Raw genomic sequence first — 23,028 nt, 5'->3', positions numbered from 1 at the left:
ACAGAAAAGGTACTAAAGAGGTTTAAAATGGAGCAAGCTCACTCATTGACTAGCCCAATGGTTGTTAGAAGCTTAGACTTGGATAAAGATCCATTCGCTCTTAAGAAGGACAGTGAAGAAGTTCTTGGTCCTGAAGTGCCTTACCTCAGTGCTATAGGAGCGTTAATGTTCTTGGCTAGTCACACTAGACCGGACATATGTTTTGCCGTGAACCTCCTAGCAAGATATAGTTCTTGTCCGACCATAAGGCACTGGAATGGTATTCAACATGTTCTGCGTTACCTATAAGGAACGACGGACTTTGGTCTATTTTATACTAACTATAACAAAGATGGTTTAGTTGGTTTTGCTGATGCAGGTTATCTATCCGATCCACACAATGGCAAGTCACAAACAGGTTATGTGTTTACACACGGTGGTACTGCGATCTCTTGGCATTCCATGAAACAAACTCTTGTGGCCACATCGTCAAATCACGCGGAGATCCTAGCCATACATGAAGCCAGCCGTGAGTGTGTTTGATTGCGGTCCATGACTCAGCATATTCGGACGGATAGCAGTTTAGAAGACAACAAGGAAGAAACCGTACTCTATGAAGACAATACAGCCTGCATCGCACAGCTCAAGGAAGGTTACATCAAGGGAGATCAGACGAAGCACATACTGCCGAAGTTCTTCTTCACACATGAACTACAAAAGGCCGGAGAAGTTCAAGTGGTGCAAGTTCAGTCATGCGACAACTCAGCCGATCTCTTCACCAAGGCATTACCGACAACAACATTCAAGAAGCTCACGCACCAGATTGGAATGCGGAGGCTTAAGGACTTAGAGTGATGCTTGGAACAGGGGGAGCAATGTGTGTTGTACTCTTTTTCCTTCACCAAGGTTTTGTCCCAATGGGTTTTCCTGGTAAGGTTTTAATGAGGCAGCATCTCCAAGCACATTGCATTGATCATTTCCTCGCACTTGCATGGTTATGTCATCCAAGGGGGAGTGTTGTAAAACACTGGATTGTGGACTCCATAACCAAGCCCATACTCGGTTCATAAGTGTTCAAGACTTTAGGTCCATTGGACCAAGGCCCATCGGCCATGTTCTCCTTCGTCGGTTTAACCTAAGACTTATGTACACTACTATATATACTTGTGTAAACCTCGATATTGATTAATAAGAACAAGAGATTACGTCCCCTAAACTCTCTAGTTTACAACATTGTCATATTAATTTCTATACACTTAAACCGGACCAAATTGGCATTTTAGAACTAAAATTTCATATGCTTTTCATCAAAACAATTTCTCAAAAACTCTTCAATGATAAAAAAAATAATATTACTCTTAAAGTAAAAAGATAATATTACCCTGAAGGAAGTTGTTTTAGATTAAATATTTTAGAAGGCCCAGCTTACATGGGGACGCTCGTGATAGGGATCAAGACTTGACCAGAGTGGACTCAATCGGCGAATCTGACTCGGACGCGGCGGAGGGCGATGGAAGAGCTTCCGATCTTAACCGTGAGTCAGCGCGAGCAGTTTCTGGTGGAGAACGACGTGTTCGGGTTCTTTGGTTACTTCGAGGCCAGCGACGTCTCTACACAGAGATACATGTAAGTAAGCTCGCCGATTTGATTTTGATTTTCGAGTTCTTTATTCATGATCTGATGAGTTTATAGTAGCGTTTTTTGGAATGTGGAATGAATCGTATTGATGGAAGAAGTTGTTGTTGTTGTTCCTAGGTTGGAGATTCAGCGAGATAAGCAGTTGGATTATCTTATCCAAGGCTTAAGGCAGCTAGGTCCACAGTTTTCGTCCTTAGATGCTAAGTAAGTGAACAATGTCGGCTTGTTGCGTTCAATGGCTAGAATTTGTACTTCAAAAGTTTTTGTTCTTTTGAATCTTTTCATTTAGCCAGTCAATGTGTCCTTTTGGAGATGATTTGGGTGTTTCTTATGGAGTTTTGCACATATTTTGGGGTTTGAGAGATGTATGAGTTTGTATGGGTTTTATGATGCCAATAGATTAAGTTTTATTTTGAATTTTTGGTTTTTGGAACAGTCGACCGTGGCTTTGTTACTGGATTCTTCATTCAATTGCTTTGCTTGGGGACTGTGTGGATGATGAATTAGAGAACAATGCTATCGACTTTCTTGGACGCTGCCAGGTTAGGCTATATTTCTATTGCTTAGTTAGCTGTTCGAATCTCTTCAGATCTAGTTCATCCATTTTTGTTTGTTTTTCTGCTCCTTCAGTTCATGCTTTTCTCCCCATTCCTATTATTGTTACCTGTAAACGTTCAATTCGTACTTAGTTTTCTTTCACACGTCTCTTCGCAGGGCTCTGATGGTGGATACGGTGGTGGTCCTGGCCAAGTAAGTATATGCATGTTCGTTTCATGAAAGTGGAGACTAGATCGTTTTATTCTGCCAGATCTCTTTGGTGTACTTTTTTGATGCATCATCTCATTGTTTGATTGTGATGCCTTAAGTTCAAGCAGCACATAAAGTTAGGATATATAATTTAGTTTAAGTTTAAATTTGGTTCTGCAAAGACATGGGCTACATGGCACATAAAGTTAGGATATATAATTTAGCCTGCCTTTTTTCAATTTCCGTTTTTTTGCTCTTTCTCTCTCATCCACTAGTAACTGAGATCTTTTCTTCCCAGCTTCCACATCTTGCAACCACTTACGCTGCAGTGAATGCACTGGTTACTATAGGAGGTGACAAAGCCCTTTCTTCGATTAATAGGTGGTGCATTCCTTCTTTTTTTTTATGGTCAGTTTCGTTTCAATAGGAGACAATTGATGCTTCCTATAGAAGACTTACATGTGACTCATACTTTTCAGAGAAAAAATGTCTTGTTTCTTAAGACGAATGAAGGATTCAAATGGGGGTTTCAGGTTTGATACTCTTTCTGCTTTATTTCTTAAATAAATCATTTTTACTGACAGCGCACGCTTTATGCATTCTTATCGGTGTTAATGACGTAGCTTCTCAGTCATGTTGGTTCTTCAATTCCTGCTTGTCTTTTTTATTCTATTTCATGCAATTTGTTTACTCTTAGTCTTGGTGCTAAATTCTGACTCACTCACTGATTGTAGGATGCATGATATGGGAGAAATGGATGTTCGAGCGTGCTACACCGCTATTTCGGTGAGTTTACCAATTCTTAACTTCTTGTTTTCTCTTCTTGCGGGTGGACACCAAAGCTTTATAGGCTGAATAAGACTAACATACTCAGGAGTCAGGACCCATTATGCTATGTGTATTCCACTTTTATGGCTTAAACGTAACGTTAGGATACTTTTAATTATCTGTTATTTGCACACTTGCGCCCAGCAGATACTTTGCTGAGAGATGACTCGTATTGATACTTACAAGTCTTGCATCCTATGGCTGGTTTTCTCCCTGATATGTTTGACTTCTCTTGTGACACAGGTTGCGAGCATCCTAAATATTATGGATGTTGAACTCACCCGGGGCCTAGGGGATTACATCTTGAGGTAGCTTTTTGTATCACTTTATCTTTTAAGTTCATGAATTATTTATTTCCCTTGTAAAGCTCTTTAAAATTACTTTGTTTGAGCAGTTGCCAAACTTATGAAGGCGGGATTGGAGGTGAACCTGGCTCTGAAGCTCATGGTGGGTACGTTCTCCTACTTGCTTCAATGAAGTAAAGTGTATTTCCTGGAATATTGACTTGTTACCTAAGGGATAATCTTATTACCATGTAATTTATTATTTAGGAACACTTACTGTGGGTTGGCTACTATGATTCTGATCAATGAGGTTGACAGTTTGAATTTGGATTCACTAATGGTAACTACAATGCTGTTCAGTGATTATTAATGGAGTACCTTGGTAGAGATAGTTTTCTTGCAAATTAATTTTCTATGATTCTAGAACTGGGCTGTACATCGACAAGGAGTAGAAATAGGATTCCAAGGTAGGACCAACAAATTGGTCGATGGTTGCTACACTTTTTGGCAGGTCAACTTTCTAATTCTCTTTTGTGACATTGTATATTCATTCTTCTTCGATGATTATATATATCCTATTTCAGAATTCTCCTCCACTCATTCTCGTTGTCCCTTTTTGCATGGTATGTGTTAAACAGGCAGCACCTTGTGTTCTACTACAGAGATTCTATTCAGCGCATGATCTGGTACATTATGGATCATCACATATACCACAAGGGACAGATAAAGATCACGAGGACCATCCCAATGATGAAGATGATCCTGAAGACAGTGATGATGATGATGATGATTCAGATGAGGACAGTGATGAAGGTATGCACTCAATCTTCTCATACTCTTAGTCCATCCGTTAATCCAAATTCCAAAGCACAACTGAATTTTGGTTGGCTTTATATCTGCAGGTTCAGTGAATGGACACGGAGTCCATCATACATCCACATACATTAACAGGAGAGTGCAACCAGTTTTTGATAGCCTCGGCTTGCAGAGATATGTACTCTTATGCTCTAAGGTCAGTTCTTAGTTTCTTGAACAGCGGAACTACACATCCCAACAAGTTTTTATATTTATAACACACGCACACACAACATACTTGTCTGCCCAGATCCCTGACGGTGGATTCAGAGACAAGCCAGGGAAACCCCGTGACTTCTACCACACATGTTACTGCCTGAGCGGATTGTCTGTGGCTCAGCACGCTTGGTTAAAAGACGAGGACACTCCTCCTTTGACCCGTGACGTTTTGGGTAGCTACTCGAATCTCCTGGAACCTGTTCACCTCCTCCACAACGTTGTCATGGATCGGTACAATGAAGCTATCGAGTACTTCTTTAAAGCAGCATGACCCGTCCTCGCCAACGTATGGGAAACTCTTGGCATGAGTGAGTTTTTATAGTGTTGTACTTGTATGTAAGTTATCAACAGAAGTTTCACTAATCTGCTATCATATATAGCTAAAGTTAAGAAATTTACTAAACGAAACATTTTTAGTGGAAACGCCTTGTCTCTTAATTCTTGAGGGTTTCGGTTTAAGCCATAAGGATTACGTTGCATCAAAATCTCTTTTCTAGTTGGGAAAGCCTCGCCTCTCAATCTCTCCTCAACATCACCGGTGAACTAGAGACAAAACGATTCCGGTGTACATTATACTAGAGAAATGTCTTTGGCGAATCTCCAAACCCTTCTTTGTTGTTCTTATCCATTTTATATGATTCTAAAAGTTGTACTTTCTCGTCACCCAAATCAGTTCAATCTTACTAAGTCAGAGGTAATGATTTTTACAACAAACCATTCATAATTAAGCATAGTTTAACGTAAGTTCAAACAAAAACCGAAGTAATAAAAAAATAAAGTTGTATTGTATCACACAAGTTAGAAACACCAAAGAGCATCTTCTATCAGTCGTAGTCGTAAGAGAAGATAACCTTTCTTACCACAGAATCCGCCCTTCGTAGGTACCTCATGTATCTTCATATTTAATTTGGTCTCCAAATCATCATCATCATCTTCTTCTTCTATCAGTAAGAGAAGATAATCTTCTTACTGCAGAATCCGCCAATCACAGGTACCTCCTGTTTCGGTTTAGTCTCCAAATCATCTTCTTCCTCTTCCTCTTCCTCTTCTTCTTCTACTATCAGAAAGCTTTCTACCTTCGACCTGGAATATCAAATACCCTTGTCATCTCTCCAATGTGCTCTTGATAACAAAAACGTAAAAGGCAACTAGCTAGTTAAAATCCCTTACCAAAGCTTCTCTGCAAGGTTGTACCTAATTAACAAAAAAAAAATAGCGTTAATCTTCTGTAATGACATCAGAGATATAGCAATAAGTTAGAAAAACAAATCTCCATATGAAAAAACAATTTACTTGGGTCGGAGAGGGTATGGAGCTATCTCAGCCACATCAAGACAAAACTCTTTATCATGTATTATTCGCAGCGCCTACAGTATATAAAAGATTTAATCAGAAATCGTACTTCCAAATAACTTCTTGTATATTTTTCATATGCTACTTTTTATCTTCAAATGACTACTTAAATACTTTTCATCGTTACTATAAACAAACTACTCTAACCTTCTATGCTTCGTTAGCAGAAACAAACTCAACAAAGCCACAACCCACATCCTCACCCCTGTGGTCTACAATAAGTCGAAGAAGAGCAACTCGTCCAACATTTTTGAAGAAACGGAGGCTGTAAAAATGGAGAATAAGAGATTAGTCATGAAAAACTTGTTTCAAGAACGAAAGAGGAAATTAAATGTGCTACTTACAGCTTTGGTATACTAGTTTCGCTAGAGATATTGGCAATAAAGAGCGTCTTTCTTCTTGTAGCAACTTCCTGAAATTAAATTACATAACAACAAAAAGTAGATTCATCCCCAGAATAAATCATCTTTCAACTTTGTGGCAACACTTCTGTTATTAAACTCCTAAGCATTTCTTCTGACCTCGACATAGTTTGAAGATAATAAGAACATGTCCTCGATATAATCGAGAATTTCATCCTGTCCTTCCACTGCCTCATCTTCCTCTATCAGAAGGCTTTCTCTTCGAAGGTAGTCTTCATACCTTCAATATCAAAAAACCCTTGTGATCTCTCCATGTCCATGGATACCAAAAACTTCACCAAATGTTCTCTTGATAACAACACTCAAGATGCAAATAGTTAAATTCCTTACCAAACCTTGTGATCTATGCAATACCTACAATTAACCAAAATAATAGCATTAGTCTTCTGTAAGGGCATCAAAACTCCAGCCATAAGTTACAACTAAATCAATTACTTGGGCCGTAGAGGGTATGGGGCTTTTTCTTCCACATCAAGAAAAATCTTACGATCGTGCAAATATTCACCATTCTTCTTTTCCAGTGCCTACAGATAAAATATTAAATCAGCAATCGTATAATTTTCATCATAAGTATACACTCCTTTTCATCACTACAATAACTACTCTCACCGTCTCTGCTTCATTAGCAGAAGCGAACTCAACAAAGCCATCGCCCACATGCTTGCCCGTGTAGTCTACAGTAAGTCGAACATGAACAACTTCTCCAACATCTTTGAAGAAATTGATGGTGTAAAAACGGAGGATAAATTATTAGTCATGATAAACTTTCTTCAAGAACGAAAGAAAAAAATTAAAGATGCTGCTTACATATGTGATATTTTAGCTTTGCGAGAGATATGGGAAACAAAGAGTGTGTTGTTTCTCACAGCAACTGCCTGAAATTAAAAGTCAAGTGTGTTAGCAAGACTCTACGGAGAAAGGTTACTTAAACTGCATAACAACAAAAAGTAGATTCATCCCAAGAATAAGTCATCTTTAGACTTTGTGGCAACAGTTCTGTTATTAAATGTCTGAGCCTGACATATTTTGAAGATAACAAGAACTTTGTGGTACCTCAACAAAATTGGGAGTTTCATCAAGTCCTTCCACTGCTGTCCCATCTTCTTCTATCAGAAGGTTCTGTCGTCGAAGGTAGTCTTCGTAACTGAAACATCATAAAAAAATCTAGTGATCGCTCCATGTATACCAAAACTACCCCCAATGTGCTCTTGATAACAACACTCAAAATGCAAATAGTTAATCCCTTACCAAAGCTTCTCTGCAAGGTTGTACCTAATTACCAAAAAACAATAGCGTTAGTCTTCTGTAATGGTATAAAAACTCTAGCAATAATAACTCCATAACATGGAAAATCAGTTTACTTCAAGAAAAAGCTTATGATCATGCAAATATTCACCATTCTTCTTTTCCAGCGCCTAAAGTACAAAAGATTCAATCAGCAAATGCACTTTCACACAACTACTTGTATATATATTTTACATACTTCTCAAATGACCACTTAAAACACTTTTCATCATTACTAGAAAACTAACTACTCTCACCTTCTTTGCTTCGTTAGCAGAAGCAAAGTCAACAAAGCCATAACCCACATGCTTACCCTCGTGGTTTACAATAAGTCGAACACGAACAACTTCTCCAACATCTTTGAAGAAATCTTTGCTGTAAAAGTGGAGGACAAATTATCAGCAATGGAAAACTTGCTCCGACAAGGAAAGTGGAAATTTAATTAAGGTGCCACTTACATATGAAATAGTTTAGTTTGGGGAGAGATATTAGCAACAAAGAGCACTTCCTGAATTGAACAGCCAATTGTGTTAGAACGACTCTAAGAAGAAAAAAAGACTTAGAAATTTGCATTAACAAAAAAAATAAGTCATCTTTCGATTTTTTGGCAACATTTGTGTTATTAAACGCTGAGCGTTTTCTTCTGAGTGTGACATATTTTGAAGATCATAGTAAGAACATGTACCTCAACAAAATTGGGAGTTTCATCTAGTCCTTTCACTGCCTCATTATCTTCTATCGAAAGGCTCTCTGGTCGAAGGTAGTCTTTGTAGCTGAAAAATAAATAAAAAACCTAGTGATCTCTTCTTCATGTATACCAAAAACTTCACCCAAGGTGATCTAGACAGAGAACAAACTCAAGAGGCAAAATAGTTAAAATGACTTACCAAACCGTGTGATCTATGCAAAACCTACAATTAACAAAAAAAAAAAGAAGTGTTAAGTCTTGTGTAATGGCATCAAAACAACTCTAGCAAATAAGTTAGAGAAAACAAATCTCCAAAACATGGAAAGTCAATTTACTTAGGTCGTCCAATGTTTGGATTTTTTTTATAAACTTTAAGATGAATCCGATAATCAAGCAAATATTCACCATTCTTCTTTTCCACCGCCTACAGTAAGAAGAGATTTAATCAGCATTCACCATTTTTCAAATGACTTACTTAAATTAATTTCTTTTTGTTTTTGTTATATTCATCATAAGTCATAACTAAAATAAACTAGTCTTACCTTCTTTGCTTCGTTAGTAGAAGAAAACTCAACAAGGCCACAACACACATGAATATGCTTAGCCCCTTTTTGCAAACACCTGTTTTTTTATTAAAGTCACTCACTCACTCTCTCGTCTTCTTCCCCAATTGATTCCCTCATTGACCAGAGAGCAGAGACAGTTGAAACTTGCAAGAGCTTAACTTTATCACTTCTTCCGCTGATAAAGGACGGGCTCGTGATTCTTTCTATAATTACAAAGAGTTCAGGTTAAAGTTTCAAACTTTTTAGTATCTGAAGATGTTTGGGAGGATCATCAGCTTTTAAATAGTTACCTAGATATGATATGTTAGTACCTTTAAATCTAAGTTTAGGTTTACATTCTCGTCTGAGCTCAATGTGTTTCTTGCGAGATGAGTTTGATCTCACAGGTCTAATTACTTGAAGTTGCTGATGAAGCTTTCCAATGTTTTATTTTTATCGGAGTGTCAAGTATATTTGGTTAGATGACTCTGAGTTAGTTTAACCACTGTGTGGAATTTGAAGCTTTATCTTGAAATTAGCCGTAGAAGTCGTTTAAGCTTATGAAGTTATCCAGGGATATGACTAAGTTTAGGGTTTGATGTTCATCTGATGTCGCATAGTTTTGGCTAGGTTTGGTTTAAGTTAGCCTGTTAAGCTAATAAAGTTATCCACTCACAAGGAGTAAGACTAAGTTTAGGTTTTGATTTTCATTTGAGGTCAGATACATTTGGCTAGATTACTCTGGTTTGGTTTGGTTTGGTCTGTGTGAAATTTTGAAGCTTTCTGATGAAATTAGCCATGTAAGTCGTTTAGAGCTAATGTAGTTATCTAATGACACGTTCTTGCTATATTATTTGTGAACAAACAAGAAAATACAAAATAAATCAACTCAGGTTTTACTAAACGTTTTCTAATATAGTTATCTAATGACACGTTCTTGCTATATACTAAATTTCCTGAGTAGAACAAGCATTTGAGGTCAGATACTAAATGTTTCTCTTTGGTTCTTAATTCCTGGTCCTATGCCTCTCAGAAAATCAGCACAGCTCACCGGTAGGTTCTCTTGCTCCCTCATCATCTTTATGTTTCCACTCTCATCAGATTTGATATGATTCTTCATTGTTCCGGATTTGGCTATTGGCTTGATTTCCCTTACTTTCTCTTCAATGACTGAAACCTAATGCTTGTTCTACTCAGGTTTTATGATATGTGATCTTTGTATACCTGTTATCTACTAGCACCCGGAGATCACGACATAATCTGCGGCATTTCTTGGAATTATGGTCTTGATCAAGTATGTTCCTTCTGCCTCTCTTTGATTAGAAAACCTTGTGCCTTTAAATCAGTCAAATGGTTTAAAAAAAAAACAAAGCTTGAAACTTGATGCATGCTATAGAACTAACGAGAAGGTGAGGCTAGATTTTTAGTGAATCCAATTGATCTTTTCTGAATATAGATAAGACTTCATATATATGCAACTTTAGTCAAATTTGTTATCAACTAAGTTTCAGGATTTTTACATGGCTGGCTTTAAATACTAGATTCTTTAGGTGGAAAGCTAACAGCTTTAACTCCATTTTGGCAAAGTATTGATCATCATTTGCATTTGTTTCTAGACTTGATTTTTACCTTTCCCTAATTTTGTGACATGGTGTGTAGCTTGACTGATCGGAGCTCAATCTTTCTCGATTTATAGTTGTCATGATTGCGTTTAAGTTGTTAGCTTTCCACTTGAAGAATATGGTATCTTAACCAATAGTATTATATACAGTTTATGCATCTGTTTTCTAGAGTTCGTTTTATCTTTCTCTAAGTTTTTTTTGACATGGTGTTATGCAGGGGGATACGTTGTGCAGCCAGATAAATTGCCAAATTACGTAGTCCCTCATCTCACTGGCTTTAAGGTTTTTCATTACACTTTCTAAACTCTTTTGTTACTTTTGTCTTTGATTCCTCCATTATGTTGATTGCATCTTCTTTCAAGTCGTATTGGTCGAAGCTCCTTAGGGGTTTGTGATCCTGATTAATATATTGGTTCCTTGTAAGTCTTTGTGTTAGGAACCTAAGTTGGGAATGCATACTTTAATTACGTTATGCTTGTTATGTGATTTAGCTGCTCTGCTGATGAATGAATATATAGAGATTTGGATTTTACAGCTGAAACCATATTGTATCTCAGTGTCCTAGACAAGTGAGCACAAACGAGTCAACCGAAGCTTCCAAGTAACCATCAGGAGATAGAGAGAGAGGTCAAGGGGAGTGGGAAGCTGCTGCAGACATAATGGAAGGGAAGGAATCATCTGGCATAATAGCAGTAAAAAGAGTCACTCGTAATATGAGTGTGAAGCTTGCAAACAGTAGCTAGTAGTCAGCATAAGTTGTATATGTTACAATTGTTACTATTAGTAGTAGATTATATAAACATAAGTTGATCACTATACTGAAACAGAGTTGAAAACAGAGGATGTTGTTAGATACTTGTCATGCGTTATGCAAAATCCCATATAAATTAAGTAAAACATGTATGAAAACTTCATTAGGCATCACAGTTTTTAGCAAGAAAGGACTAAACAATGTGTAATAGTATTTCGAAAATAATAGACAAGATTGGTTGAATTAAGATACAACAACAAGACATACGATTGTTACAGCTAAACAAAAAGAGATGTTCCTAAACAAAAAAAATACATAAAAGGTTTTTTGCAAATTAATACATGTTGTGTTCATTCTTTAACTGAGATCCTTGAAGTAGCGCTGAGAAATCCTGATTGTTGAGATTTGATGCAGAGACTGGGATCTGAGAGAGAGTATTGTCTCCATGGTTATACACAAATAGCGAGAACTGCTGGCTAGGGTTCAAAGATTGGGTCGTGAGAGNATAATAGCAGTAAAAAGAGTCACTCGTAATATGAGTGTGAAGCTTGCAAACAGTAGCTAGTAGTCAGCATAAGTTGTATATGTTACAATTGTTACTGTTAGTAGTAGATTATATAAACATAAGTTGATCACTATACTGAAACAGAGTTGAAAACAGAGGATGTTGTTAGATACTTGTCATGCGTTATGCAAAATCCCATATAAATTAAGTAAAACATGTATGAAAACTTCATTAGGCATCACAGTTTTTAGCAAGAAAGGACTAAACAATGTGTAATAGTATTTCGAAAATAATAGACAAGATTGGTTGAATTAAGATACAACAACAAGACATACGATTGTTACAGCTAAACAAAAAGAGATGTTCCTAAACAAAAAAAATACATAAAAGGTTTTTTGCAAATTAATACATGTTGTGTTCATTCTTTAACTGAGATCCTTGAAGTAGCGCTGAGAAATCCTGATTGTTGAGATTTGATGCAGAGACTGGGATCTGAGAGAGAGTATTGTCTCCATGGTTATACACAAACAGCGAGAACTGCTGGCTAGGGTTCAAAGATTGGGTCGTGAGAGAGGACGATGATGCTAAACTCTGATGCAGGCTAGGGTTCAAAGAATGGGTCGTGAGAGAGGAGGATGATGCTAAACTCTGATGATGATGATCGAGTAGTTTGTGTTTCTCTTGCGACTCAAGAAATCGAAGCCTTCGTTGGAATGTAGAGATATTGAGTTGCAAGGACTGAATCAATTGGGGGATTTGGTCGGGAGAGTAGTGATCAGAGATTGGATACTTCAATACATCCACATTCTTCTTCGGAGACGACGTCTTCCTCCTCTTGTTCGGATTCTCCAAACCCTTGTCCTTGTCCTTGAGGAACTCAGAAAGATTAACGCGTTTTTTGCTTCTCAAGGATTCGTTTAGCCGACTGTACCTCATAGCCATGTTTCTCACTTTCTCTCTCTCGTGAGGCCACGTTTTAAGTTCTCCTTGAGGTCCATAATAGATAACGCAGACCTCAATTTGACACAGAACCGAAAGCTGTTCTGCTTTCCTAAAGAGGGTTTCAAGTCTATTGCTCAAAGCGACGAGTGGGTAAGAAGAAGAAGAGGAAGAAGGTAAAGATCTCATCTTTGTCGATTGCGGAGACAAACTTTGGCTTTCGTGAAAACAAAAATTAAAGATGATGAAAGTGAGAAAGAAACTGAAATATTTATATGAAATATTAGTCACTAGCTAGGGTTAGAAAAATACGTTTTTAACTTTTTATGTTTTTCACTCTCTCTCTCGCTCATAGGTAAGAAAAAAAGATCGCGTAAAGATTTGATTTCCATATTTTTCCATAGATTTTGTGCAATTAACCGTTAAGGGTTTAGATAAAAAGGGAATATCAACTTTTTTTTTCTTTTCTTTTTCACGCTCTCTTCATTAATGAGATCAATTTCGATTTCCATATCTTGCATTAGATTGCGTCAGCCGTTGAAAGTTTTGATTACAGAAAAGGAAAACATATACTTTGAGAAATTTGGAGACTTTAGTAGAAAAAGGTGAGACCTTAAAGCTTGTTGACGAGTGGTGTGGTCGGAGAACTGAGATTGTGAGAACTGAGAGGAAGGAATCAATATAATAAACCGAACTAAACCGAGTCTTAAAACATCTAAATTGAAAAAAAATTATTCAATCAAATAATCTGTACCGATTTTTCTTATACTCCCTCCGTTTCAAAATATAGAATGTTTGAGTTAAAACACGCATAGAGATAGTTACTTTTAAAAAGTTTAACCAATTATAAACAAAACTGCATAATATAAAATATTAAATTAATCTAAAAGTTGAATAGAAAGTTGGAAACATCATATATTATGAAACGAAAATATTTCTCTAAACATCCTATATAATGAAACGGAGGGAGTATCCTTTATTAACTGTACTGAACCGGATTAATTTTCGGTATTATTAATCATAGCCAGTGGTTGGTTGGCTAATATAAACCGGTTAAGAATGAATGAACATATCGTAAATAACCAAACCAAATTGAACAATAATAATTAGTTTAGGTTAAAAGTCAAAGAAAAGAATAAAGCTAAGCCCCTTTTTGCAAACACTTGTTTTTTATTTATTAAAGTCACTCACTCTCTCGTCTTCTTCCCCAATTGATTCCCCATTGACTAGAGAGCAGAGACGGTTGCAAGAGCTTACTTCATCACTTCTTCCGCTGTCATACAAAATTAAAAATTAATTCTTTTTTAGTTTAAAAACAAACCCAGAAAATATCAACAAAAATGGAAGAAGAAGAGAAGACAAAGAAGAAGCAAGAACAACACAACAAGTCTTCTCAATCTACAAAACCTCCGCTTCAATCTCGTTCACCACTCAACCTCCTCGAGATGTCTTCTTCAAGATCATCTCTTCACTCATTACCACAAACGACGGTTGACTCACCTCCTGATTCGCCCACCGTGTCTTCAATCCCCGACAGCCATGGATCTTCGCCTCACACGATTGTTCCCACTCCTTCCGTCGCGACTAAGACAGAGACTCCTTTTATGGTTACGAACGGAGATCTCGTTGAGGAGGACCAGAAGCTTGGTGAGAGTAGGAGACAGCTGAGGCCGCCGAGCTTCTCTACTCCCCGTGAATCGAAATGGGCGAGTCTGGTTAGGAAAGCTTTGCTTGGGTTTAGGGTTACTGCGTTTGTTTCGTGTCTCGTTTCGTTTTCTGTTATGGTTGCTGATAGAGATAAAGGATGGGCGAGTGATTCTTTCTACAATTACAAAGAGTTCAGGTTAAAGTTTCAAACTTTTTAGTATCTTTTGGAGGAGCATTAGCTTTTATATAGTTACCTAGAAACTATATGTTAGTACTCCTAAGACTAAGTTTTGATTTGGTTTTGTCTAATGAAGTTGATTACTGTGTGAAATTTGAAGTTGCTAATGAAGTTTTCCAAGGTTTGATTTTAATCGGAGTGTCAATTATATTTGGTTAGATGACTCTGAGTTGGTGTAATCAGTGTGTGGAATTGAAGCTTTATCTTGAAATTAGCTGTAGAAGTCGTTTAAGCTTATGAAGTTATCCAGGGATATGACTAAGTTAAGGTTTGATGTTCATCTGATGTCAAATTGTTTTGGCTAGATTTGGTTTTAAGTTAGCCGGTTAAGCTAATAAAGTTATCCACTCACAATGAGTAAGATTTAGTTTAGCTTGTTTGGTTTAAATCACTGTGTGAAATTTTGAAGCTTTCTGATGAAATTAGCCACGGAAGTCGTTTAGAGCTAATGTAGTTATCTAGTGACTTGTTCTAGCTAAATTGTAACAGTTTCCCTTTGGCTTACTTTTGAAACTGCTAAAATTTGCTGTAGGTGTTTTCTAGAGTTGATTTATTCTTGTGTTTTTTGGCATTTTTGGTTGCAGGTTCTGTGTGGCTGCGAATGTGATTGGTTTTGTCTACTCAGGTTTTATGATATGTGATCTTGTATACCTGTTATCTACTAGCATTCGGAGATCACGACATAATCTGCGGCATTTCTTGGAATTTGGTCTTGATCAAGTATGTTCCTTCTGCCCCTCTTTGATTGGAAAACTCTCTGCTTTTTATATCAATCAAATGGTTAACCAGAGTCTGATACTTGATGCTATAGAACTAGCGAGAAGGTGAGACTGGATTTTCTTAGTAAATCTCATTGGTCTTTTCTGAATACGGATAGACTTCATCCTTGTCAATTTGATCCTCTTATGTGTTACCTAACCTTACATTTTCCCTTTCATAAAAAACTTTACCAAAGATACTGTGATATTTTAAAGAGTTAAACATCTCAAGGTGCTTGAAGTATCAAAGTATATAACCAGAGATATGATTGGTTTTTATCATTTGAGCTAATCCTATCTGATTCATGTACATATCTCAGTATTCGTCTCTGGTTAGTGACATTATCATTGATGTTACCGCTCTAGTGATCCATTAAAGTTTAGTGCGCTTAGGCTTAGAATCCCTTGAATTTGAACTCAACTCTATTCCCGTTACATTGTTAAGAGTTTAAAGTGATTTTTCGATGTTGCCAGATGCTAGCATATCTTCTTGCATCGGCTTCAACTTCAGCTTCGATCCGTGTAGACGATTGGCAATCAAACTGGGGAGCAGACAAGTTCCCAGACTTAGCTAGAGCATCTGTCGCACTGTCTTACGTCTCCTTTGTCGCATTCGCCTTCTGCTCCTTGGCCTCCGGTTATGCTCTCTGTGCACTCCGGTCCATCTAAACTAAAAAAAAAAGCGCAAGCTCGAGAGAAAGAGTCTCATTTCCTTGATTCTTGAAAGTCGTATCCTTGACCCTAAACTCTCTAAAGTCTAAACGATGTAGAGGGTCCAGTTTCTGATTTTTAAAAGAAACTTTTAAATTTTATGGTGGATTGGACGATATTCCATCTTGTAAAAGATGGTGTGGATGCTCGTTTACATCACTTATATGGTTATCATAGATCTAAGAAAAGCAATATGATGACATCTTCTCATTGAATATCTTATTTAGTGCGAACACAGTTTGTCGTTTGATGATTTTGCAGTCTTGCATCTAGTGTTGTTACCTAAATATTTATTGCAAACCTCTGATGTAAAAGTATGTGGCTAAAACTAATATCTAATAAAAACAATTTGACTGTAAAAAAAAAAAAATTGGCAACTAATCTCAAAGTAAAAAGGTTAATGTTAAGCCACATAATTATTTTATATGAAAATGAGGAGTAGTGCCAACTAATCTCAAAAGTATTTACTAAGATTAAACCACCAAGATATAAAGTGACCAAACACATATTGACATATAGGAAACAAAGAAGTTTACCAATTAGTATTACTTTGAAAAGGCGTACAAATGCGATCATTTCTATCTCATTAGTTACCAACATAATCACTAATCAAGACCATTTTTATTCGATTTTAATTATAGTATATAATTCCTTGCATCCATTTTATTTTCGCAGATGATCAAGCACCATAAATAACTTTAATGCTTCAAGAAACCGAGTCCAAGCACCAGCAGTAGTAGTCTGAACGTGAAAGATCGAGCAATTCCTCCGGAGACATCCTCTCTAGCTCATTCTGCCTCCACGCCCCGTAATTGTTGCGGTTCTGCGGGTCTGAGGCTAGTGGATAAGCCTCGATCCTGTGTTTCTGATACCGCATTCTTGTGTATAGCCTCATGGCCGCGACGCAATCCTCATAAGGATCTTGTATACCCACATGAATATCATACCTTTACAAGGGTCAAGAAAGATGGAAATTACTATTAAAGGTAATTATTCCAGATCTTAAAAATTTAAACTATAAAGAAAAACCAAACCTCTATGCCCTGAAAATTTAATATAAATCATAAATCTTTTATATTAACCATTAAAACCTAGCCAAAATAGTGTAATTCATTAGTTCTTATATACATAATCAGCTATTATTTACAAAAGTAATAAATTAACTTTTTTCTGAATGAATGTAAAATTTATTCATAAAAAAAGTTTGTTGACATCAAGTGCAACAGTTGTGAGGATATAGTTCAGATTTTTAAAGTTCATGGACCTCTTTAGGAAAAATTAAATAAACTATTTTCAGTCTTGGCTATAAAAGTATTTTAATTAGGATAAACTTTTGGTTATGCATGAATCAATGATATAAAATATGAGGTAGAGAGTAGAGACAGATAAATCAAACTTTGATATGGACGAGATATTCCTAAGATTATCATCGCTTGATTTTATTCGAATTTTTAAGAAACTTTTTAAGCTATACGCATGTCGTATACGTCGATCAAAAACACTTATAATGATGTCAAAAGTATCCATCGGATACCTCCTTTACGAGCTCGTAGTTGTTGCGTCCGAATATCATCACATACGAGGTTTTTTTATTATTATTATCTACAAACAAATATATGTATGCATTCATGGTTTAGTAGATATACTATATTTCTTCAAGTTGAATCATTAGTTTAAGATAATCATGGAATATTGGAAAGTCGAATTATTCGATACGATCAACTAGTACTCCTTTTCAGTAATTTATAATATCATATGGAGATGGAGAATGCTAACTTGCTAACTATGGAAATTACAAACACAAAAAACTTACCCGAGATAGGCTTGCGTTAAGTACTTGAGAGAGTTGCTTAGCTTGCTTGATTTCATCAATGGAGGGTATTCCGCAGTATCTCTACGAAAAATAGACATTATATACTCTAATATATTCATATGAATTCATATAAAATATATAGTGGTAAGTTTTAATTCATATAAAATATATAGTGGTAAGTTTTTTCTATCAAGAAAGACATATTTATGTGTCTAGCAAAAGTATTTATTTACCTTATCATGGAAGAGGAATATTCAAGTTGAAGAGAGTCAAGATGGTTATCAAGTCCATGTCCGACTAGAATCCTTGCTTTCCCATTTCTTGGACGAATCTTCCACATTGGTTCTCCATTACAAAGAAACTCTTGAATCTTTCTCTGTGCGTGCTTCAATGGCATTGCATCCCGTAGATTCTCAGGTCTTATCCCTGTTGTCTGATACCTATAATTCGTTACGGGCATCGTTGGCTTCACGTAAGTGTGGAACACAACGTTTTCACTCTCATCCGTAATACAAACCCTTGCACATAGGTCAAGCGATCCGTCACTACCTCCTCCAACCATCTTGCATGAGAGTGCGACCACACGAGGTGACCTCGAAGAAGTGTAGTCGATTATAGCGTTGTCTCTTAGACCTAAAGCTGCCATACGACTTGTTAATCCCTAATATATCGGAAGAATGTTAGTTTTGCCGTCTGCATGCATGTACGTTTAATACTAATGCGTTTTTCTTAAATAAGACCATATATAATTTAGTAATTTTGTAAAAATGTTGTTTTTTTTTTTAACAAAAATATTGTTTTCTTTCTGTATATTTTAGATGCAGAAGTTAGATGTAAACTAAAGATAAAAGTTCATCAAAATATTATAAATTGAAAATTAAATACCATTTTTAAAAACATTGTTAAATTATTCTTGCACATGAAAGAATAAACATAAACACAACTTTGTTTTCAGGTTTGAAAATATGAAGACATGTATTTTATGGGAAGATTATAATTACTGAATTGACGTTTGAGAACTGGCATCTCTCTTGATGGATCCTACGAGCGTTGGGGCTTTCGAGGATCGTAAGACAGAATCTGCAGCCACAGATGCTGAAAATGTTCTTACATTCTTGTTTCGGCAATGGCCCTATACATACAATATAATCCAAAATGTAATGTGAAAAATGGAAATTAAATACGATGTTATAGTTAAATTAGACGCTCAATACGTTTCTTATTATATACCAATGAGATGTTCACGGAGGGAATCAAAAGATCGGCAATGCTTGTTACAAATGCCACAAATAGGTTCATGAACCGAATGATAAGAGATCCTCATGTGTTCCACTAAGTGTTCCTTCTTGTTGAATTGCCTATAACATCCTCCACACTTGTTCCTGCATGTATATGGATATATATATATATATATATATATATATATATATATATATGTATTTAATCATAAGTTGATTTCAAATTTTACTAGCTAGTTACCGTTATGAATTGTTCATGTTCCAAAGAGTCTTTTGCATACATGCACATAATCTCATTGGATAATATCGGTGGTACGTAACAAAACGCACGTTACGTAGACAAATGGACAAGAAACAAGAATTTACACTAATTTATATATACCTTAGGGTTTCTGAGGACTCCATTGACAATCTGTAGTCCATTATAAAAACAGCAAGCTCCAACTTTTTGAGTGAGGAGAATTTTAATAGATAGGTTGTGTTCTTTGTTATTTGTTTTTTTTTTAATGTCGATCTGTGTGTGGAGATTTGAGAATATATGAGAATACATGTGCTTATATAGGCAAATCATGGGAATAAAAGAACCAAAAAAATAAAGGCGAAGTTAGATGATTCCCTAACTATTCTGACAGACATACTTCTTTTTGAGGTTTTGTATAAGAGTTATGAAAAAAAAAAGTGAAAGAGGAGATGCCTTTCTGTTGTGGTTTCAGTCTAATGTTGTATATGAGATTAATCAGAGATGAAGATAGTTTCTTATTAAGCTTTGTTGGACATTGACTTTGTTTTCGGTCTAAAACCATGAGTTTGATATGTTATTGTATAAAGTTGAATGCTTAATTTTATAATAATAATTGTTACAAAATAAAAACTAAAAAATTGTTATTACATATATACAAATTACAAACACCAGATGTAGTATATACCAAAAAAAAAAATATCATAATACTACAAAGTCATGCATATGCCCTTTAACTACCTTATTAGTAAGCTGGGCCTAGCAACATGAATGAATCGAGATTCTTCACAAGGTACTATACCAGTGGCTCATATAGTCATATCTAGTGGCAAAGCTAGAAAATTTTGTTACATATAAATATGTACGTTTGGCCTTAGAGAAAATAATATAAATATATATATATATATATAATCTTATATATCATTTCTTTACAGCATATATATATATATATTTCGTTATTTCTATAAAACTATATAATTTATATAATTTTCTTGGTTGCCTAAAAATATGCACTTGTGTTGATGTAGTTTTATGCTTTTTTTCCTTTTTAAAAAATAGGTCGACAAGTTGAATTCAGCTTCCTATGGAAATTTCAGACTTCAATCGTTAAAAGAGCATGTCAAAAAATTTGCATAAACATTAATCAATCTGTCTAATTTAACGTTTATTCAAATTGAAATCTAATTTAACTAAAATTATAGTACAGGTTTTTTCCTTTTTGTATGTTTTGTTTTTCTCGTTTGAAACGATTTTTCTTTGTTAGTTTAAAGCCCTGAAAAGGAAACTTACAATACAATCTTACTATTCATGGATCATGCATATTCTGAAGACAATGGTTATGGTTGGTAATCTTTTTGGGTTTTGAGTTTTGTTCTTATAGCGTTGACACTTTATTCTCATAGAGTCATAGTCATTGCTTTCATTTACGAAGTACTATCATAATTGCCATTATATACACTATTATCTTATATAATCTTCTAACATTCAAACTGTTTCAACATTCTTCTAGGAGAGACACACTTGGGTTTTGACGTATCTTGGTCTTACAATCTAAGCAAAACTATCTTTTGACCGATATGTGGGCGCCAACTCAAGATTCTGTATATGCATTTTTTTTTTTTTTCATTTCTGCTCCAAAAATATTCTAGTTTTTGTAACAAATTCCATTCAAAAAGAAAAAATATTCATGAACACAATTTATATGAAAGACAAGAAAGTAAATGGTCCACCATGGTATAACGCCAAGTATATGCACTCATAACTTTTCTGACTCCTATGGTCAAACATAAACTTTGAACATAATTTACAAATAAAACGAAAGTGATTGTCACTCAAGATAAATGTAATTAAAGCTATATACTAGATCTTTTTTATTTATTTATCTTGGGTAACATATAAGCGAAAAGAAAAAAAATTCTTTGTAACTACTGCCAAATTTTTGATTTTAGCTTCTAAAATACTAGTTTTTTGTTTTTTTTTGTTTTTTTATTTTTAAGAAATAGATTCTTAAAAGTTTAAAATTTAGTACAATGTAGCTAAATCATTCTTCTGTTAATTCATTCGTAGAAGACTTTGAAACCCATCAACCACCTCGATGGAGCATCATTGACTAGACTTCTTCGAAAAAGCTTTAACGTTCCTTAAATCTTATTATATAAAATATAGTTTCAATACTTACTAAATCACCGTGACACGTGTCAATTTTAAAATTTACTAACTTATAAGATAAGATCATGATAAGTGTCAATTTTACACAAATTTCTATTAAAAAAAAAGAATCTCTAAAAAAATCAAGGATTAAAAAAATTAGCTATTAACATGATCATGACACTTGTCACATATACTGATGAGATGTTGACACGCGTAAAAAAATAACATTAAATCTAAATCTACATAAAATTTACATGTTTATATCTTTAAAAATTCCTAAATAAAAAAGGAAAATTAACAAAACTAATTTATTTTGTATTGTACGCTAATTATATTATACATTTTTTCTCAATTTGATTTTGACATGTATAAACAAAAATAATAATTCATTAAGCATTAAACATGTATATTATTATTAATCAATAAATAGTGAATAACAAATTTAAAAAGAATAGCATAAGTTATGTCAAAAAAATTCTTATTTTTGAGACGTAATAGGACAGCTAATTAAGAAAATAACATTATATCTACATAAAAATTATGTTTGTGAAGTAATCTTACTGCAGTGGTCATTGGTAACTCCAATTGTATAAGGCACCATAACACGAGGGATCGAGTCCCGCTATCTATGAATGTAGCGATTTGGCTAATAAACTGGCCTGTTGTGGCTCAAATGTTGATCAAAAAAAATATTATTTGTTTATATCAAAAGTTTATCTTTGATTTTTATTTCCAATATAATTTTGCCAATCTATTGTGTGGTCTTTGATTCGTGAGAGTTCTTCAATGGAACCTATCATATGCAATGAAATGGAATCGAAGTATATAAATCCCGCTAATTTAATTGATGATGGAGACACTGATGGAGGTTCCAAATGTGATTTTACATTTAGTAGCATTATAAGTTTGGAAGATTAGTCGGTGATTGGTGTTTCTGGTCAAAATCTAGAGTTTTCTCTTCTAAATAATGTTGATGATTCTGATACTGAAACAAGAGCTGCTTGATTAAGTAATTGAGAAGCGATTTTCAAATTTGGGAAGTTGGAATGGTAAACCGTTTTAAAATTGGTTTCAAACCGGATTTATGTGGTTTTCTATCGGATTTGGTTCGTAAACCGTTTAAACCCAGGTATATGGAGAAATATATGAGAACTTTTTATTCAGGTAGAAATAAGTTTAGAATTTACGATTCGAGAATATTCGAGACAAGGTCATAGTTTTAAGTAGTTTTCGTATAATGTGATACACTTTTGAAGAGTAAATAGGTCGCCGATCCTTAACTTGATTATGACATATGTCATGTTTTGGATTTTTTATAAAGTGTCTATTTTTTTTATTTGAATTATCTAAGACTTATATATATACTATCGTGATTATAATTTTCAAATTTTTATTTTTATTATGTTATATTAAATTTTTCTCAGTTTCTCAATAGGTTGGTCATATATTCATTGTAATAGAGTAGATAACTTTCACCAATTGTTCATACAAAATATCTTTATAGTAAAAAAAATTCATGGTTAAAACAATTATGTCACAAAACAATTTTAGTAATTTAAAGAACTATAATTATGC

At 35.0% G+C, this 23,028-nt stretch overlaps 4 protein-coding genes and 3 long non-coding RNA genes across 8 annotated transcripts; 2 read left to right on the top strand and 5 right to left on the bottom strand.

Annotated features, from left to right (window-relative positions):
• LOC104719661 (protein farnesyltransferase subunit beta-like) lies at positions 1,394 to 4,988 on the top strand. Its single transcript, XM_010437615.2, has 14 exons — positions 1,394 to 1,605; positions 1,735 to 1,821; positions 2,054 to 2,159; positions 2,332 to 2,367; positions 2,663 to 2,745; positions 2,844 to 2,897; positions 3,099 to 3,150; positions 3,436 to 3,500; positions 3,587 to 3,643; positions 3,744 to 3,816; positions 3,901 to 3,987; positions 4,115 to 4,289; positions 4,379 to 4,488; positions 4,582 to 4,988. The coding sequence occupies exons 1-14, from the start codon at positions 1,490 to 1,492 to the stop codon at positions 4,819 to 4,821; spliced, it is 1,341 nt and encodes a 446-aa protein (XP_010435917.1). The 5' UTR covers positions 1,394 to 1,489; the 3' UTR covers positions 4,822 to 4,988.
• LOC109127052 lies at positions 5,249 to 5,957 on the bottom strand. The gene is made up of 3 exons (XR_002033775.1): positions 5,844 to 5,957; positions 5,721 to 5,744; positions 5,249 to 5,633 (listed from the first exon to the last, which is right to left on the bottom strand). It is a non-coding gene; the product is annotated as an uncharacterized LOC109127052 (long non-coding RNA).
• Positions 6,464 to 6,788, bottom strand: LOC104719660. Its single transcript, XR_756652.2, has 3 exons — positions 6,761 to 6,788; positions 6,656 to 6,679; positions 6,464 to 6,545 (listed from the first exon to the last, which is right to left on the bottom strand). It is a non-coding gene; the product is annotated as an uncharacterized LOC104719660 (long non-coding RNA).
• On the bottom strand, positions 7,699 to 8,111 carry LOC104719659. 2 transcript variants are annotated; one of them, XR_756651.2, is made up of 3 exons: positions 8,068 to 8,111; positions 7,923 to 7,984; positions 7,699 to 7,740 (listed from the first exon to the last, which is right to left on the bottom strand). It is a non-coding gene; the product is annotated as an uncharacterized LOC104719659 (long non-coding RNA). The 2 variants fall into 2 exon arrangements; XR_002033774.1 differs by having other exon boundaries at positions 7,703 to 7,740; positions 7,867 to 7,984.
• Positions 12,123 to 12,848, bottom strand: LOC104720639 (agamous-like MADS-box protein AGL75). The gene has a single exon (XM_010438520.1). It carries the CDS (start codon positions 12,846 to 12,848, stop codon positions 12,123 to 12,125), a length of 726 nt encoding a protein of 241 aa, XP_010436822.1.
• LOC104719657 (CASP-like protein 4A1) lies at positions 13,871 to 16,219 on the top strand. Its single transcript, XM_010437614.2, has 3 exons — positions 13,871 to 14,502; positions 15,129 to 15,264; positions 15,777 to 16,219. Exons 1-3 carry the CDS (start codon positions 14,000 to 14,002, stop codon positions 15,969 to 15,971), a joined length of 834 nt encoding a protein of 277 aa, XP_010435916.1. The 5' UTR covers positions 13,871 to 13,999; the 3' UTR covers positions 15,972 to 16,219.
• On the bottom strand, positions 16,635 to 19,487 carry LOC104719656 (apoptosis-enhancing nuclease-like). The gene is made up of 6 exons (XM_010437612.2): positions 19,447 to 19,487; positions 19,057 to 19,208; positions 18,828 to 18,958; positions 18,060 to 18,487; positions 17,827 to 17,907; positions 16,635 to 16,960 (listed from the first exon to the last, which is right to left on the bottom strand). Exons 1-6 carry the CDS (start codon positions 19,485 to 19,487, stop codon positions 16,720 to 16,722), a joined length of 1,074 nt encoding a protein of 357 aa, XP_010435914.1. The 3' UTR covers positions 16,635 to 16,719.

The sequence above is a fragment of the Camelina sativa genome, chromosome 10 (assembly GCF_000633955.1).
Source record: "Camelina sativa cultivar DH55 chromosome 10, Cs, whole genome shotgun sequence".
NCBI classification, from domain to species: Eukaryota; Viridiplantae; Streptophyta; class Magnoliopsida; order Brassicales; family Brassicaceae; genus Camelina; species Camelina sativa.
This window is presented reverse-complemented; position numbering and strand designations above follow the sequence as displayed.